Genomic DNA, 18,941 nt, shown 5'->3' with positions numbered 1-18,941 from the left:
CATAACCGATCAGTTTTTGGCATGCTTGGACTGACCTCGATAGTAACCACATATAGTAATCCACTGCATTCTTTATAATAAATATAACATACAATCTACACCATTCTTTAAAAGGCAAGAAAAGAGAAACGTTCTTCAGTCCAATTTTATTTCTGAAAATACAAACACCATGACATTAAAGCAAGTGTTAAATAAGTGAAATTAATAAAATTCTATTCCTGAAATAAGATTTCAAGCATTATACAATACTAATATAAAATGAACAATATGAAATGAGTCACTAAAACTGAAATCTAAATACTGTACAGAGAAATCCAAGGGTAAGGTTACCAAATGCTGTGGTAAAATGACAATGAAATAAGAGTATACAGACATTGCAATTGATTCCTTCACCATTTTCTGACACAAAAAATAAATAATTATACAAATAATTCAATAAAAATTACAAGTGACAGTAATAATGATAATGATAATGATAATAATAATAATAAATAATAATAATAAATAATAATTCTAATAATAATAATAAAAATAATAATCAGACATGATCAAGCAATATTATAAAGAAAAATAATGGTTAATGGTAATGATAATGATGATGATGATAATCATAATAAAAAAATAATAAAGAATCATAATTATAATAATAATAGTAAAACTAATAACAAAAAACTACATCTAAAAAGAAGTAAATGAAAATAGCTGGCAAAATTATTATGCCAATACTATCAAATCCAAATGTTCATTAATTATTATTATGACTATACAAGCAATTCATTTACAGACAGAATATATATTTCTATATAAAATTTAGGAAACTGGTTTGAAAATACATAATATACACTCACATAAACATACAAACACAAACACTCAGAAGGCCTGCTTGCCAGAGTAGACATGCAGGAATTGTACCAATAAAAATATACCCTCACACTTACAATCTTGCACAACCAGATACTACTCACTGGTTTCTATCATGTCTACAATAGAAAATCTTAAAAATTCTTGCTGCTTCTGTACAACCTTCTGCTAGACTTCGGCTTTGGTTGATATCTTGATTTGCCTTGAGATTCATGGGTATCCATATTTACTTTGTTATTAATTATTGGTGACACTGATAAATGAACAAGACTTAACATACTTGGGTTGGAAAGTGTAGACCTTTTTGGTCTGCTTTTGAGTGGAGACAATTCTATACGGGGGCTTTTGTGAATGGAATGTTTATTTTTTTGCTTACGTATAAAGGTCTTCATGGTGGGTGATCCTGGGACGTTCTGAACTGTCCATTCCTCATTAACAACTGTATTCCTTTGGCTCTTCAATTCGGGATCTGGTGACAAGTTAAAAGGAAGGTCCTCTAGGTCTGAACTGTTACAGTGCCCTATGCTTGAAGTAGTGCTAACTGAATCATCATTGTTTTGTTGTTCCATCATTTCTCTCTCCAATTTGTGTCCTAATGCTTCATCACTCTTTCTCTTTGAACTTTTCATGGGGCTTCCTCCTCTCTCTGGGGATAAAGTAATCAATTTCTGAAAGAATTCTGGTGACACACTCAAGTCTTTTGACATATGTCTTGTAAATCGCAGAGGTGTTATTATAGATTTTTCCTTTTGGCTTTTCTTCTTCTTTGATACAGGAGTATCACATGCACTTGATGAATCTAAAGAATTGTCTGCATCTTTCTTGCCATTATTTGTGCCATAATTAACTTGCAAATCACCACTGGAATTGAGATCTGAACTTCCAATTGATGCATTTGCCTCAGAAACTTGGTAGTGATCTCCGCTTTTGGTAAGCTTTAACTTCACACCTCTTCTCTTTCTCTTTCCTCTCCTGCCCTGAAATTTGTCTTCATTTCTTCCCACTTCTGTTTGACAATTTGTACTTTTTGGAGCATCACTGTCTGTATCTAGCTTAGAATTTTTGCTCTTGTTAGCTCTTGGTTTGACTCTCTTCCAGTCATTTGGTGTCTCTGGTCTTTTCCGTATCACAGTTTCTGTTGTAAGTCTTGTTACATTTTCTGCTTCGGCAGCTTGTTTGTGCATTGGAGAGAGATAAATATCTATTTTCTGTTGCTTGCACCTATCTGGAGTACTTACTTTAGATAATGGAGAATCCTGTACATCAAGTTTACTAGATTCTACCCCTACCTTCTTAACATCATTTTCAACTGATACTGTATTGCTGATTTTATTGCTATGGGGTAAATTTTCAACATTTTTCAAAGGCATCAATTCTGAGTCTGCTTTCAAAGGAGATATGAAATCTTCATCATCTTCAAATATCCTCCTTCTCTTTGAAGATGGTATATCAACCTTATTTTCCACAAAACCAACTGGTGATGTTTCAGGATCTTCAAAGATATAATCTTCATCCTCACTACTATACTCTTTGAATGAGGGAATTCTTTTGACACAACTCCTTTTACTGGTTCTTTCTTCAGTTTTTCTTTTTTGTAGCTCTGCCTGTTTCCTCAAGCTCGCCCTTCTATCATTCCCTTTTCTCCTTTTGAGGTCTTGTCTATTACTGCTGCTTGGTCTCCTTTTAATATTCTCTTGATTGACTGTCTCCTCAATCTCATCATCACTTTCAAATATCTTCCTCTTGGTAGTTTTCTTGCCTTTTTTGTCTGAGTCTCTACTTTCAGGCTGATTAATTAATGAATTATCATATGAAGCTAAATTTCCAGGTGTTTTCCTTACAGGTTTTGGCTTCTCATCTACCACATCATCCATCTGGTTAATATTTATCCCATCTGTCTTCGGTAACACTGTTTCTTCTCTTTCTTCCAGTTCTGGCTTGTCACTCTCACTAGCAATATTTTCTGTTGCATCTTCTGTATTAAGTACCTCATCTGGCATTTCATTCTCATTATGAACACTACATGAGTCCCCAGCCTTGTTAGCTAAGAACTCTTCACTTTTGTGCAGTAAAGATTTATTCCCAGATTTTCTTGTTTCTCTTCTATATATATTTTCTGGTTTCATAACAGACTTCATTTCCTTTTCCTGTCCACCACTATCATTGCTGTCTTTTTTCTGTAACACACTCTCTGGCAAAATTTTCAACTGTTCTACCTGCCTTTCTGTTTTCTTCCCCTCAGATTTTTCAAAGTTAATTTCACTGTTTCCTGTATCCAACAATTCTGTTTCTTCAGATTTATCCACAAATGACCGACTCACCTCTGAAGATTCTGAATGTACACATGATCTTCTGGTTCCTTTTTTTGGAGTCCTTTTGCATTCAAGATTGGATTCTTGCTCTGATTTCCCCAATACCACACCCCTATCGTCCTTTGTTTCAACACATGTCGATTCCTCTGAATCCACTACTGCCTGAAGTGTTTCTATTTCTTTTTCATTTATTGATGATCTGGCCAACTTCTTGCTTCTTCTTTCACTTTCCATTTCTTTTGCATTTTTGTCTGGAGATTTACTTGTCAATATTCTTTGTACTTCTAGAGTTTCTGTACCATGGGATCTTTCTGATTCACTGAAACAGTTTCCACTTGAGTCAATAGATAAAGCTGCACTTCCTATGTCTGCATCAACTGTAACCTCACTTTCAACACTCTTCTTTACCTGATCATTTTCCTTTAATCTCTCTTCCAAAGTCTCATTCATGGTTATATCTGGCTGGGATTCTGTACCATTTTCAATACTACTAAATTGTTGGTTCATTCTCTCTATATACCTCTTTATTTTTGGGTCCAAAGTAATTTCAGGACTAGCAAGGAGATCCTCACTACCTGGTTTACAGCCAATATTCTTTTCAGGGGTTACTTGTCCATTCAAGAAAACACTTAAATCTAGCAAAGGAGTTTTTGGTTCTCCTAAAGATGGGACCAAATCTTCATGCAAGGTATGGCTTACAATGGGAGACTGATTACTTGTTTGTTTGGTAGGACTGGAAAGAGAACACAAAATACCATTGATATCTAGTTTGAAAAAGTCATCATCCTCACTGATCTCTGCTGCTCCCATTTCAGAGCTTTCTTCTTGTTCCTTTCCAAACATGAGTGTATTCATTAATTCAACATCCTCTGGAGTAATACCCTTTAAAGTCTCGACACCAATGTCTGGTCCATGGTCTTCATTTCCTGATAAATTCTTGTTTTCATCCTCTATACATGCATCCTCTGCCAAGGGATATTTTTTCTCTGGAGTGTAAAGTAAGACTGAACTTGTACTATGCCTTCTACTGCCTTTTACTGGTGACAGAAGTTCAATTTCACTTTCTCCATTACAGACAAATGTACCTACTTTCACAGGAGTACCCATATCTACTTTTGAAGGGGTTTCAGGAACTCTCTCACTGAAGTCTTCTAAATTCAATTTGGATACTTTCAGGCCAGCTTTACCATCCATACCCTTTAATGGTGTTTTCATTGGAGTCTGCTTTTCTTTCTTTCCAGTTGTAGCAAATATATCGGGACTCTGAATGTTGGCTTTAGCAGGTGTTTTTCCAGGAGTCTTGGAGGGAGTTTTCAGAATACTCTTGGGAGTTGGAGGATTACTAGACAATATTCCTAACTTGTTTTTGGGAGTTTGTGGATTATTGGCCATTAAAACACGTTTACTTGGTGTAAGTGTCAAACTGAATTGCACTCTTTTGCTTGGTGTCATAGTGGATAGGGATGTATCCAATAGTGTTTTATTCTGGCTACTTTGTTTGGGTGTGCCAGGTACTGTTCCATCAACAGAGAACATTTTCTTACTGAAAGGACTATCATTTACTTTCTTTGGCGTACAGAATAAAGGCTCCTCTTTGCCTGACTCAACACGAAGGCTCCTTCTAGGAGATTTAGGAACCAAAAGTGGTTTTGTGGGAGTAGAGAGTGAGAGAGCCCTTTTCACAGCCTTTACAGGAGTTCTTTTCAAGTTCTTCCTAGATAATGAATCTTCAAACTCCCTATTTAATCTCTGTGCACGGGCATTTTTAGCAGGAGAGTCAGAGAAGACTGATGATGACTGTGAGGTATTATTGGACACATTATTACCTGAACTTACTGTTTCTGAACTTTCCTCAACTTCAGTGCTTGTATCTAGCCCATAGTCCAAAACACGTCTTTCTGGAGTTCCAGCATCATTATGATCCTTGTTGTTACTGGTGGAATCTTGATGTGAAACCTCTGACTGACTTGCTGATAAGATTTCTGAGAACAAGAAACTAGCATCTCCCACACTTTGCAAAGCACTAGAATCTAAGCTCCGTCTTTCAGAATGGCTACGGATATGGTCTGCAAGCAACTGCGTTTTACCACGTTCCCAGTTTCGGGAACGTGCTCCAGAGTAGAACGAATTTCTGCGAGTAATTGTCAGACTTGCTTGGAGCCTTCGGGGTGTTGTTTTGCTGACTCCTGTGGAATGATAAATTAAGTAAGAGGATTTATTTTTCGGATTATATGCAATTAAATCACATGCATGAGAAAAGGGGAAGGGGAAAAAAAAGAAAGTAACCGGGGAGGGGAGGGGAGAGCGAAATGGAAAAGGGAAGAAATGAAAGTAAGAGGGGAGAGGAGGGGAGGGGAGGGGAGAGGAGAAGAGAGGAGAGGAGGGGAGGGGAGGGGAGGAGAGGAGAGGTTATGTTAGGTAGGGTAGGAGAGTAAGCAAGAGATGAGATGGGATGGGAGGGTAGGGGGAAAGGGAAGGGAGAAGATGAGAAAAAGATGGAGAGGGAGGAGGGAAGAAAAAGGAAATGAAAGACAGAAGGATAGGACCCGGAAAAGTAGTGAGAAGCTATAAAAATGCTGAAACACATACTTTTAATATCTGGGCTCTCAGTGACCAATGTTGTGCCTGTGCTCTTCCGAATCCTTCTTTTGTTAAACATAGTCTGTCCAACTTTGTCCCCAGGTGTTTCAGGAACAATCACACCTCCTGTGTTGATAATAAAAATTTAGCTTTAGAGTTCTGTCAGACACTGAAATGAATATAACTACGGTTACTTACAGTGTTACCTTAATTCAAAATTATTCTTAAAATCTCACTTTATGAGAGATGTTTTACACATAATTTTTTCCCCAGAAAACATATATCAATGTATGAAAATTCTATAATTATCCATATGGAAAACCTTAAAAGCCTATCTGTCATGGTGGCCTACCACAGTCATCAATATGAATATTCACAGTGTTTGGATTTTAATTTAGTTTCATAGAGATTTAGAACAAAAATATTTGTGTCTGATAATGTACGTCAAGGAAAAGTATATTTTCTTATGAAGTACCCTACCCAAGAAAGGATAACAACACTTCTACATGCTCAATGGAGTGCCTATTCAACTCAAAAAGATCACATCAATTCACTGAGTGTACACTACTCCAGTCCATTATGAGTTCACAGAAACAGGATATAAAGATTAATAAATTTATAGAGTACCAGTCATATCTAGCTTTATATGCTGTTGCAAATAAAGCATTTTTTCAATAGGTAAATCATACAAATTGAAAACCTGGACCAAGTGTTATCATAACCCAGAATAATATAAATACAAACTTTTTTCAACTAGCATTGTCTATAATTATTATAGCGTGGTTATATTAATAAAAGTACACACTCACAAAAAAAATTTCATGGACTTGTAAGAGCTTACTAGGAAAAGGTGCAAAGTTTGAGTACTAAGCACACAACTTCTTTTTTGAGAAAATATAATACACCGTACTTAAGAGATAAACAAGACTAGGTTCACTTCTTACCCTTTAACCCAGTGCCAACAGGTAAAAATGTTTGGCAAGTGGACGTAAGAACGGGATTGTTGGCGCACATTGGCAGTTTCCCATTTGCACCCAGCTCGATTATTAGTTTGCAAGTGAAATTTGGCACCTAAATTTTTTTATTTTGCTATAATTTATAAAAATATTATAATTTTCAAGGTTTACCTCCATTATAGGGGCCATTGCCTAAAATCTTTACCATATAAATGAAGCCGCTACTATTGGAGAAAAATAAACTCTGTCCGACTAGCCAGTGGCGCGGGAATGGGTAACATATGATGACATCCATGTTTCGGTCCACAACAGCCATGGCATGTACGTACATGCCACCCATCGGCTACGGGTTAAGTTGATACTAAAATGAAATCGGAATATTATAACAATAAAATGTCCCTAACAAGAGTATGTTACAAATACCTTTCTTTGATTTTGGAGTCTTCATGCCCTTTTCTGCAGTGCGCATCCCTTTGACAGGAGTTTTATGAGAGCCTTTCGATGATTTCATTAACATTCTGCTTTTCCTTGGGGTAATAGCAGTGGACTTTCTGTGCTTCTTCCGAGGGCTGCGTCTCAGTTCTGCCACGGGTACTGATCCAACAGTCATTGATCTCTGCAACTTAGGCTTCGGAGCTGCACCATCACTCAGGTCAAAGAGGTTGCGGCACACTTTTTTAATGTCATTGTCAGCTGACTCAGAAGCTGTCCAAAAGAAAATTTCCTTGGAATGATTTATGTACTTTGTAATATAAATTATAAAAAAGATGCCCACCTAGCTATCCAAAATATATGTATAATATGATGATGATATTTAGTCTATTCTGTATTAGTGCTGCTGTGACAACACTATCATATCATTTGATCCTCATGGCTGTCATTCCTTTCTAAGTGTAACAGAAAACAAATTATTTTGACAAGTTCATCTGTGGCTATTGCCCCAAACCATTACATCAGTGTTTCCCTGACCTCTGTGATATTAGGACATCCCACAAATTTTGTTAAGTGCTGAAAGTAGAATGACCACATTATGGATAAACATGCTGTATAAACACTTATTTCACTTATACTGTTATTGCAGAATACTCATGATATAATAGATATTTCTCTAACACGTTAAAGCATTGTACATTCATTGAAACTTAGCACTGCCATATGGATTTCCTAGGAGATACAAAATCTTACTATATTAATTCTATATTGCAGATGCAGAAGCTTATGTTCCAACTAACATTTTGCCATGTGAATAAACATAATGATCTACCTCCCTACCCCTACCTAAATACTTAAGCTGTCTCTCTTGTCTCAGCACCTTTAAGATTCAGGGACCACAGTCATGCTGCTCGGTTTGTCCAAGTCATGGGATCCTTTAACAGCAAGCCAGCAAGGTCTAAGAGCTAACATCATTTACCACTTACAGCTCCCCATCCGTCATGTGAAAAAGGGTGGAAAGGATGCAGGATATCTTTATGCTGCATCATCACTCTTTCTCCTGTCTTTCATTCTTTCCCTGTTCCACACCAGTGACATACCTTGAACTCCAAAGCCTCCTTTCACTCCCTCTAACTAACCTCTTCCTGGTCTATTACCTCTCTGGTGCATGCCTACCATATCAGATCTCATAACTTTCTTTAGCATTCTCTCCTCATTCATTTACTTAAGAGAAAACACTGTACTCTTTGTACCACTCCAATAAACAATTCTTTAATGTGTAGTATCCAATGACTTCCTCACTGCTCGCTCAATCCTGTAATTCTCCTCTTATACATTCCAATATCATATTTTTGCTGCTGTATGTTGGTATATCCACAATATGGTAAACATGTACATGCCTGACATTAACCTGAAAAGTTTGGCAACTTGTTTGTGTAAGTCAAGTACTTACATTCTCCTAGCAATTCCATAAGGCAACAGTTATCATTTCAAGAAGTATTACAATAATGCTGATAATTATGATGATAGTAGCACAACAACAACAAAAACAACAACAACAAAAAAAGGATTAAAGACTTTGTGTTCTTGAGTGATCTGAATTATGCTAATGTTTGTTAACTTTTACAAACCTTTATTTGCAACAGAGGCTGGGGGAGCTGCTGCTTGTTTAGTTTGCTCACTATTGGTTCTCCTCAGTGCCCTTGTTACAACTGGTATAACAATGGTTCTTTTGCTTGTCTCTTTTAGGCTTGGATGACGTGAAGACATTCTCCGCCCTTCTCTTGATTTGCCCGAGCCTGGATTCTCAACTGAGCCACAGGTACTGTCGTAACTAACCACAGAACTTGCCTGTGTAAAAGTTAGTTACTGTAATATCTGCTATATAATTCATACAATGAAAAATTATACTTTATATAATTTTTTCATGCTCCATTTTGCTAAAATGATTCTTTGTAAAATTACATATGAGGGAATAACAAAAATTTGCAAAATAAAGTCAATACACCATCAAAACAACTAACATGGGACTTCACAGAATTGGGCCTCGTATCAGCCACAGAACTCAAGTCTCCTGTGAGAATCTTCAGTGGCCCTGGGAGAGGTTGATTTAGTTCTTCATAGATTTCTACTAGCACCTCCCCAAGAGTTCCAACATAACTGCAAAAGAAAGAGAAGTTTTTTATATAAGATCAGATAAAACAGCAAACAGGCAAACTTATACAGTTTTATCTTTACATGATATCCAAGCAGCACGCTAAATAAGACAGTCAGAATAAGAAAGACCACATGGTTGTTGCAAACCATCCAAGGAGTTAAAAAGTGCTCATAATAAAAAATATTGGAGATAAGCAATAATATATCTTAGCATCAGTAACAAGATCATTAATGATTTCTCTCTATAATTAGTTTATAAAGAAATTGCATAAAGGAGTATTGTGAAAGTAAATATAAAAAAAATCATGTCAACATATGATAGAACAGTAAGCATGTTAAATGGGAAAAAGATAATTAAGATGAGATGAAACAAGACAAGAGAGAGGTGGAGGAGAAGAGGAAGAGAAAGGAAAGGAAAACTTTCATGCAAATTGCCCAAACTTTCTTTATACTAATTTCTGAGAATTGATTTTAAACACTATTCTAGACATGGACTGCTGCTTGTTTATGCCATCTTAGAGAACTTGATATTTTTTCCATATTTACCTGGACAATTCAACACACTTTCTTGAATTTTAGCTAACTTCTACATGATCTTAGTCACTATCCAACAGTAACTTTCAATGCAGTTTCTAATAGGCATTAATAATCATAATGTGTTAAAAATCCAAGACCTTGGAATAAATTTGATTTAAACCTTACATAGAAATGAAAACTAAAAATGTGACAATATTAGACACACAATATTTAGCATCACTAACTATACACTATCCCCTATTCCTTCATTTATTCATCTTGGTTTATACTTGGGCACATCCCTGGTTTGTGGGTAAATTACTCCCCTAATTATCATAGCCTTATTTCAGGTAAATGTAGTACAATATACCCAAAGTGGACTTACAGATGCAAGTCATGGCATTTAGCATGTTTGCTATGTGCCCATTCTGCATATTTTATGTATAGATATAGTACTACCTTAATATAAGTCAAGCAATGAGATTTGTGTCTCAATATTTAAATTATCATGAAATACTAATAATTCTTCTTCCAAAGGCCTTGTTGAAGCAGAGAAAAAATACAAAGGAATATAGGTTCTGTGCCCTTTTTTGGTGCAAAGACCAGTCAGAATGTTGAAAATAGTGTCAAAGGCATTATACAATCAATACAATCAAATACTAAAATAGATCACATAATCTGTATGCTTTTCTCTAAATATGGTATTAATAATGAAGCTAGATATTATGAAACTGGAATATGTAAAACTATTTCCACACATCAAATTAGTAAGGTACCAATTATTATTTAGAGGGATATTCTTTATTATATTGTCATCTATTTTTTTTAGCATTTGCTTTATGGAAAAACAGAGAAGTAAACACCTCTCACCAATACTTACTTTTCTAAGACTGTCTCCTGCAAGAAGGTGGCCATAGTAGTTGGGTTATGGCGAAGGGATATAGCCCTCAGCATCTTCACTGCCTCCTCCACATGATGTTCTCGGATGCTGCTTCCCCTGCTTTCCTCTTCATCCTCCATTTGGCTACTGGATGAATAACCTATCGAAAGTTTAAAACTTTTAAAGGGATGATTTCCCAACAGAAGTGATGTGCACTGTACTAAGACATCCATGCATACATTTCCAATCTCAAAAGTATATGATATATTTAGGGTATCTTACCTAAGACCCATAACAGCTCTAGGTGCAACAAAGTTTGTAGTTTGTAATGGTGCAGATGAGACTCTGCTGGATGCTCATTATTGATATCCACCGTCGTTTGGATAACACCACTACCTAACAATTTTCGCAATCCACCCTGGAATTACAAAGTAAATATCTGTAAAGCATTTATTTATCTAGGGTAAACAACAATTTGCATGCCATCCTTAATTGCATAAAAAGGGAGGGGTTCTATTCCCAAAGCTTCAGCATCTACTTTTTCTGCATAGTATGGTAACACAGTAGATGATGATATAGAAAAAAATAACAGTCTAACCTCCATGTCTTTCCCACAGTTGTTCTTGACATGCATGAGGGCAAGGTTAATTACAGTTTGTGCTGACGTAAAGAGGTCTGTCTCAATGCCATCACCATTGCACAGATTCTTCAGAGTTTGGATCAACTTTTCTGTGTCCTGTAAGAAAAAATAAAAAGAATTAACATGAACAAAAATAAGATAAGAAGATTTAACAGTGATTATCACTTGTCTTCTTCAGGCAACAACCTACATACAAAGGAAAAGAAAAGAAATCACTGTACATTCATTGAAACTTTGCACTGCCATATAGATTTGCTTGGAGGTACAAAATATTACTATATAATTTTATATTGCAGATGCAGAATCTTGTGTTCCAATTAACATTTTGCCATGTGAATAAAGATGATGAGTACTTTTTATGGAGGGACAATGAACTTTGTTGTTCATTAGAAATAACTGTTTAGAAAACACTGATATATTAAAAATATTTGAAAATACAAATCGCTTATGTTCTTTTATTGCGGATGCTTCGTCTTGTGATGTAACATCAGGTATCAGATATTTGTAGGCCTATCTTAGGAGTTTACTGAATAAATTATATCATACACTGTCTTTACATTTAATTTTTTTCAAAAAATGGATTTATATTGACATAATGTTTAATTGATTATTTAGTTTTAAATGAAAGCACAAAAGTAAAATTATTGCCATCAGAAAAGTCTTAAAGTGGTGGCGACGCTTGGAACTCTTTTGGCTGGGTCCCTCTGAGACGGCCTTTGACGCGGGTGAGGGCCCAGCCTGTGTAAATATCTATTCATTGTGAGTTTATTTTTAGAGATAAAGATTTGTAACTGCTCATCGAACCATCATCATCGAACCCTAAACTCTGGGTTCTTGCCTCACATGCTGCCTAAATATTTTGTTGCGGGAGTTTATATTCAGATATCCTGAATAGACTATTAGTAGAAACAGCCATACCTGAATATCAGACACTTTATTCAAAACTTGTGATTCAAGTGCCTGAGACTTCCGAGCCTGTTCTGTGGCTTGTGCTGCCCTACGCTCTGTTGCTTGGACGCGTTCTTCTTCTTCTGCACGTTGCTCCTGTAAGCAAGTATTTTGAAATTTCCATACTTGTAAAATAAATAACCCCCAAAATAAAAATGGTAGTAAATATCCAAGCATGGGATCATGGCATTGTTGGAGATTTGAGAAAGGGATTACCATTGTAAAGACTCAAAATTAGTGCTTTAAAACATACCTTTACTTTTTGTTGAGCTGTTACAATATGACTCTTCTTTACTAGCTGTTGAGCACGGCTCATAGTAGGCTTTTTAGAAGGTCCAGCTTCTCCCAATGGTTGCGTCACATCAACAAGATCAACAGGTCCCATCTCTCCAGCTGACAGAGGACAAGGAATCTGGGGGCGGTATCTTTTCTGCAAACGCTCTTGCATTGCTTTGCGTTCCATTCTGTTGGCTCGTCTGTAAGAATTCCGTAAACTATCAACACATAATTGCAAAGTATCAAGTCTTAGAGATGTATGAGGCTAAGGATGGAGCAGAAGGAACAGAGCAAGGAAGAGGATGAAAAATGGATAAAACACACAGAAATGACTCATCAGATTTGCTGAATTATGATTTTCTTTATTTTACACACTATTCACCCAATTACTGGAAACTGTTGTATCCTACTTATCTTGTAATCTTACTTTGTTACTCCTAGAAGGGCATGAAGTATATAAAAAAATGTGTTAAACATTCCTGTTCATAAAAATATACATTTATAACATATAAAAGACAAGCATATTTAGGCAAATGTTAACAGAATACCACAGAATCTGACTGACTTAAAGTCAAAGGACAACCATCCTAGCTCTTTTGAGATCCAAACAAGAGCTATTATCTTTTAATACTCATTACACTTATAATCAGTATCTCATTGCTTTACATTTACTATTTGCTTACTTTCTCCTGATTTCTTTCACAGCATCACTGCTTCCCTTTAAGGGCCTATACCATCTTTCTGTTTGGTGGGCAGAAAACCTCTTAGTGGTTACTATAGTCTCCCCATTCATGTGTGGAGAGGCATTCTGAAAAAAGTTTTCGAATATTTCAGAAAGTGAATTAATTATTAAAAAGAGAAATGTGAATCCTCATACCTGATGCATCAGGTTCCTTAAACTTTCTACTAGTTGACTGAGCAAGTCATGTTATTAGCAATGTGAAACTAATACCTAATCAGAATTGACTAAAATGTAAAAAAACACATTTTCAAATGATCCTCTACACATATAATGATTTCAATGCAGAATTAAAGATGCACATATAAAACTACTCCTGATATCAGTCTTAAGAGTGGAGAAAGCAGGTCACACCTGTGAAAATATGCTTTCAGATTTTCAATCAAGAACAAAAAAATGGACAAACTTCATAGATTCCAATTTGTCAGCTAAAACCAATGGCCCCTGATATAATCTTTTCACCTGTAATCAGTCTTACCTTCAGACATTTCTCAACTGTCTGAGCAACGAAATTCAGTAAACCAGGATCAGTAATCCGGGTTTCCTGAGAAGCTGCTTGACTATGTAGTGGGGGTGTCGCCAGACCTGATGCCGATATAACAGCAAGACAACCAACTCCCCCTGCCCATGGACACAGTACAGCAACCCCTCCACAGTTTAGTTTGAGCAGCTGAAAATATATAAAATATTTATTTATAGCCTATATGTAACAATTTACATTTTCTTCTGAAATGTACCTATATATCTACTCATTAGCAATACTTTACAGAAGACTGAGGTTTTAAATGCATAATATATACAGGCCTGGTAAAAATGACTATACCAAGGCCACAGACATAAGATGTTCAACATACAAAAATATATATTCAGAAAGACATTAACATCAATAATTCAATAATATTAAAAATTGTCAAGAAAAAATGATTTGTAACCACCATAACAGTTATTCAATAACCTTACCACTGAGAGCTGATATTTTGCAAGGACGCTGATCAAGGTAGTGAACACAGTGTTTGGGGCATGGCAGACATAAAGATGGCCAGTTCCACCTGCTACAGCCAATACACTCACTGCACTCGTTCGCACTACACCAACTACTACAGCATTTCCCCATTCTTGTGAGGAGCTGTAGAGAAAAATATATATATAAAAGAAGAAGAAGAAGAAGAAGAAGAAGAAGAAGAAAAAAAAAAAAGGGGAAGGGGGGACATTGTAACATATCTCCCATATATAGTTCCACAACTTAACTCTTTTTGCAAAAATGAGTAGATAAAAAGTCAGCAGTCCATTCACCTTTCGTGTAAATGACAATATACTGGACACCATAATCTCCTTTGACAAAAGACACTGGTTGTTCACAATCAAACATAAGATCCTCTCTCAAAATCATAATAGCCTCTGCAGAGTATGCATTCATGACTTAAAGCAGAAATATATTTTGCTGCATTTTCCATTTGAAGGTAATTCCATAATTTTGTATGTGCAGGCCTGTAACTTTAAAAATCCTTTCAATGTTGATGACAAATCAGCTGCAGATAGTAGTTACTTTACCGTTGAAATCTGTTCATTTGAATGAGACTTTCACCAATCAGTAGCAACAATACTCCTAGGCACTGAATACATGAATTTTGCTTAAAATATTCCCTCACTGGACCCCCCACCCCTTTTTTTTCACCAAACAGCCTAGTTTAAGTTTTGTGGTCAATGACATCCTTACTGCCATACTATTATACTGGTACTGAGTAGTAAAAGTGCCAAAGTGTTCCACACAGGCACAGTCAAGATATCTTAAACAATATAGTTAAGTTGGAAGGAGTAATTGTGTAAGACCGTCTAGTAGCTGATTAGCTGCTTGACTAGGTAAAACTGTTATCCAAGTCAGATTATGATCAGCTCTGAGAGAGATGCATTGGCCAAAGGCTTTAGAGATTTAGTAATAACTCTTTCATTTTTTATGTATTTAGCAGAAAGATCACATCACGAGATTGCCAAAGCCTACTAGATTACAGGAGATTTTCTTCTTCAAATGTTCGAGTAATTTTTAAAACAGTTGTCAAAAATCTACGGCAACAGCCCCCTTAATATTGATGTATCTCGAGATGCAGCTATATTGCTTGCCTCTAATTGCTGATAATTCTAAAATGTATTTCAAGCCAAAAAACAAATTTTGTTCAACGAACTAATATACTGTTTCTTCTGGTTATACTAACTGCTATAGTAGATAATCAAGTGTGTTCAGACACAAAGGAATCAATTAGTAGGGCCTATTTTTTTCTTCTTCTAATGCTATCAATATCAGTACTGTTATCATCATTAAACATTATGATTATCATAGTTACTAATAATACTATTAGCATTATAAAATAAATAATCTTTCCAAAAATCATGGAAAATGGTAGAGATGTGAAATATGTAGGACCAGCAATTATCCCACTGGTGACTAACTTCTTGTGGAGCCATCTATGTGTAAACAAAATGAATAAACTAAACCCACATTGGACATAGCATGTATGCTATATAGCCTACATGTCTTCCCAGTATCAATGGGTCAAGTTGTCATATGTCATTAATCCATAGCAGCCAGGAAAATGTAATGCTCACTGAGTATCACTTTAAGAAATCTATCTACACATAGATGGTTCTACAAGTGTTCAGTCACCTTGGAATCATTTAGTCTACATGACCTGGCCTAATTTTCCCTATCTGAGATTTTGGGAAATAAATTTTTCTTCCCAATGCTATTGATATTGGTGTCATAATCATCATCATTATTCACATCACAATTATTAGTGTCATCAGCACTACAATATAGAATAAAATATTTCTGAAAATCAAGGAAAATGGTAAACAGGTGAGATTGGTAGGAATATTAATTAATTTCTTGTTGACTAAGCACTTGTGAAGCCATCTATATATAAATACAATTAATAAACTAAACTCACTATGGACATATAATAATATTCAATGTTATACTGTTCAAAGCACAAGACTTTCTCTCAGTGGCTCAACATCATCCTATTTTTCTGACTTTATATTTGTATTATCTGAAGCTCCTAAGATATTATTATAGCAAGTTTGATTATCCAATTGGTGTCAGGTACATGGAGTGTCCACTGCAGTTTGGTTTGGTTAATATGTTTACACACAGGCTTTATAACTGCTTGTTATCAATGAATCAGGTACTAGGTCTACCTGACATCACTCTGTTTACGCCATTCCTTGAATTATTATGACATTACTAACCATTATTAATAAAAATGAAAACTTTTTTTTTCAAAACTTCAAATAAATCAGTAAGCAGGTGAAATCAACCCTAGTGACTAACTCCTTGGTGACAAAACACTTGTGGGGGCATCTAGGTGTCAACAAAATTATTAATAAAAATGAAAACTTTTTTTTTCAAAGCTTCAAATAAATCAGTAAGCAGGTGAAATCAACCCTAGTGACTAACTCCTTGGTGACAAAACACTTGTGGGGGCATCTAGGTGTCAACAAAATTAATAAACTAAAATCAGTGTACTGGACACTTATACATGTACTCCTTTCATCAATAGTTTATGCATTCCTAGATACCGTAATCTAGATATTATTCTCGTTGTAAATCATTATGCTCATAGCAATTTCATTTTAAAGAAAATCAACCACTATAAGCATAAAGAATTATAATCATATATATGAAAAAAAAAAACGATCTGAGAAAGAATTGTTTATCATAAAAAAATATGGTAGTGTTAGTATGCAACTGCTACACCTTTCACCAGTAGATGTACTTATCTTTTAATCATTAACATATACTATTGAAGCCCAGTAATGAAATATCCTACAACTCCATAATATTAAGAATTGAAGATGCAATGAAGTAGACCAGGAAAATTTAAGGTAAACAGCTCATTTGAACCGAACTGTATAAATGTCACATAAATGAAAAAGGTTTAGATGTCTCTCTTAAGGGCAAATGCCTTCCACCTATATTAATCCATTTTAGTACAACTATTCATGCATATCAATGTCAAAGAACATCTGTGAGAATATGGTTAGAATATAACTATACATGAAAATTTATTCCTCAACATAAAATGAATTGATAGGAATAGATAAATACCTTCCATGGACAGCCAACACCTCCAACTGCACCTTCAGATAGGATATCCCTTCTGCATCCTCCCATACCAAGAAAGGACCCGGCTGAGGGCGACGAGGCCGGGCTCCTCGCGCTTTCTTCCACCATGTCACTTGCACACCAATCCCTGCGACACATACTGGAGGAGACGGGAATATTCCCCCTGCCTCTGGGACCTTGTCACTGGCTGCAATCTGCACCGCATCTGACTGGACAATATTGCTAAGGGGATGCAGGCTGCCACTAAGTTTGCTTAGACCTGCATTTATGGTGCTTGTAACACGGGGATCAACTGCAGCTGTATTTGGGGCATCTGATACGTTAATAAAGTTCAGGTGTATTTGTTTGTCTTCCTGGAACCCTTTGAGCAATGCAGGGTCAACAACGGTGCCCAGGAAGTCTTCGGCCGTCACCTGCGCCTCTGCAGCCTCCGAATCACATCCGCAGAAGAGCCTCACGTCCTCCAGGCTGTGAGGCACCCGAGTGCACACAATCACACTGTTGTAAGGACCTACATTCTCGGGAAGGAGTTTGCTCTGCCCGCCCTTCGTCCTCCGCCTGTTCGTCTTCACGGGCGAACTGATGTCCGGCCTGTCCCAGTTGTAATCGAGGAGAACCTCCTGCAGAGCCTTCTTCAGGATGTAACAATGGGGCTTGCCAGGCTCTCCTGCCAGGGGCTGCTCGCCCGGCGCCTGCTTGGTGTCAAAGGCTTTGCAAAACCTGTCCGTGACGTCATTTTCAAACTCATCGAAAGAGCTCCTATTGAAGTCCACAAAGCTCTTCCTGGTGGTGTCCGGCCTGAAGGAGAGGGAGTCATAATACTTACAGGACCATCGCACCTCCTCGGAGCCCTTCTCAGTTCGCGCGCCAAATTCCGTCAACAACTTCAGGCAACCCAACTTCAACCGGGCCACATTTCGCTCTAATTCACTCTCGTTGTTCGATAGGCCTACGAAACTGTTCACATCAATGAGAAACACAGCCTGAACCGACGAAAACATGCCAGATAGCCGTATTTACACGCTTAAAACTACTTAAATATCCTCTGTCCACATCACATCAACCCATTTGTTTCTTTTAAACCGCGCACAGGCTCACCTCACTCCCTGCACCGTTAGCGACCCCAACATTTTTCAGGAGTACGAAATGCTCTTGGCGATATTTACATTTATCTGCTTGTTTTGTAATATTTTTAATTGAACATACTGCATATGTACCTAGATATTCACTAAAATTGTTTATATAATGTATATTAAAATTTGTAGTTAAGGATTACATTACGTAATTGGCAATCTTTTTTGGCAAAAGCGTATAATCTCATATCATTCTGGTCTTGTTCACAGCCTTTAGATTATCTTTTGTGGATTTCAAACTCAGTCATAAAATATCTGCTAATATGTATTTTCAATATGAGCAAACAAACTATTAATAATCTATAAAACTTTTATTTAAGATATTTGATGCAATTGTGCACACTTTTATCCTTTCTTTTACGTATCTACTCATAATAGCTTTAGTATTCCA

At 36.3% G+C, this 18,941-nt stretch overlaps 1 protein-coding gene across 1 annotated transcript; it reads right to left on the bottom strand.

Annotated features, from left to right (window-relative positions):
* Positions 1–131: 131 nt before the first annotated feature.
* On the bottom strand, positions 132–18,525 carry LOC113810128 (treslin-like). Its single transcript, XM_070140832.1, has 14 exons — positions 17,400–18,525; positions 14,258–14,423; positions 13,776–13,967; positions 13,242–13,366; positions 12,536–12,758; positions 12,253–12,378; positions 11,293–11,430; positions 10,977–11,112; positions 10,695–10,854; positions 9,166–9,301; positions 8,773–8,992; positions 7,133–7,414; positions 5,763–5,879; positions 132–5,359 (listed from the first exon to the last, which is right to left on the bottom strand). Exons 1-14 carry the CDS (start codon positions 18,416–18,418, stop codon positions 996–998), a joined length of 7,404 nt encoding a protein of 2,467 aa, XP_069996933.1. The 5' UTR covers positions 18,419–18,525; the 3' UTR covers positions 132–995.
* Positions 18,526–18,941: the final 416 nt, after the last annotated feature.

This window comes from Penaeus vannamei, chromosome 3, assembly GCF_042767895.1.
Source record: "Penaeus vannamei isolate JL-2024 chromosome 3, ASM4276789v1, whole genome shotgun sequence".
In the NCBI taxonomy this organism is placed as follows: Eukaryota; Metazoa; Arthropoda; class Malacostraca; order Decapoda; family Penaeidae; genus Penaeus; species Penaeus vannamei.
The sequence above is the reverse complement of the archived record's forward strand: the minus strand, read 5'-3'. Positions and strand labels throughout refer to the sequence as shown.

Bases quoted from the DNA above. Each gene is read 5' to 3' on its own strand.
- LOC113810128 (XM_070140832.1), bottom strand. From the start codon at position 18,418: ATGTTTTCGTCGGTTCAGGCTGTGTTTCTCATTGATGTGAACAGTTTC. The intron at 12,759-13,241 runs GTAAGCAAATAG...GAATTCTTACAG, and splicing joins GTGAAAGAAATCAGGAGAAA to ACGAGCCAACAGAATGGAAC. The intron at 9,302-10,694 runs GTAAGTATTGGT...TTTCTTTTGCAG, and splicing joins CAGGAGACAGTCTTAGAAAA to TTATGTTGGAACTCTTGGGG.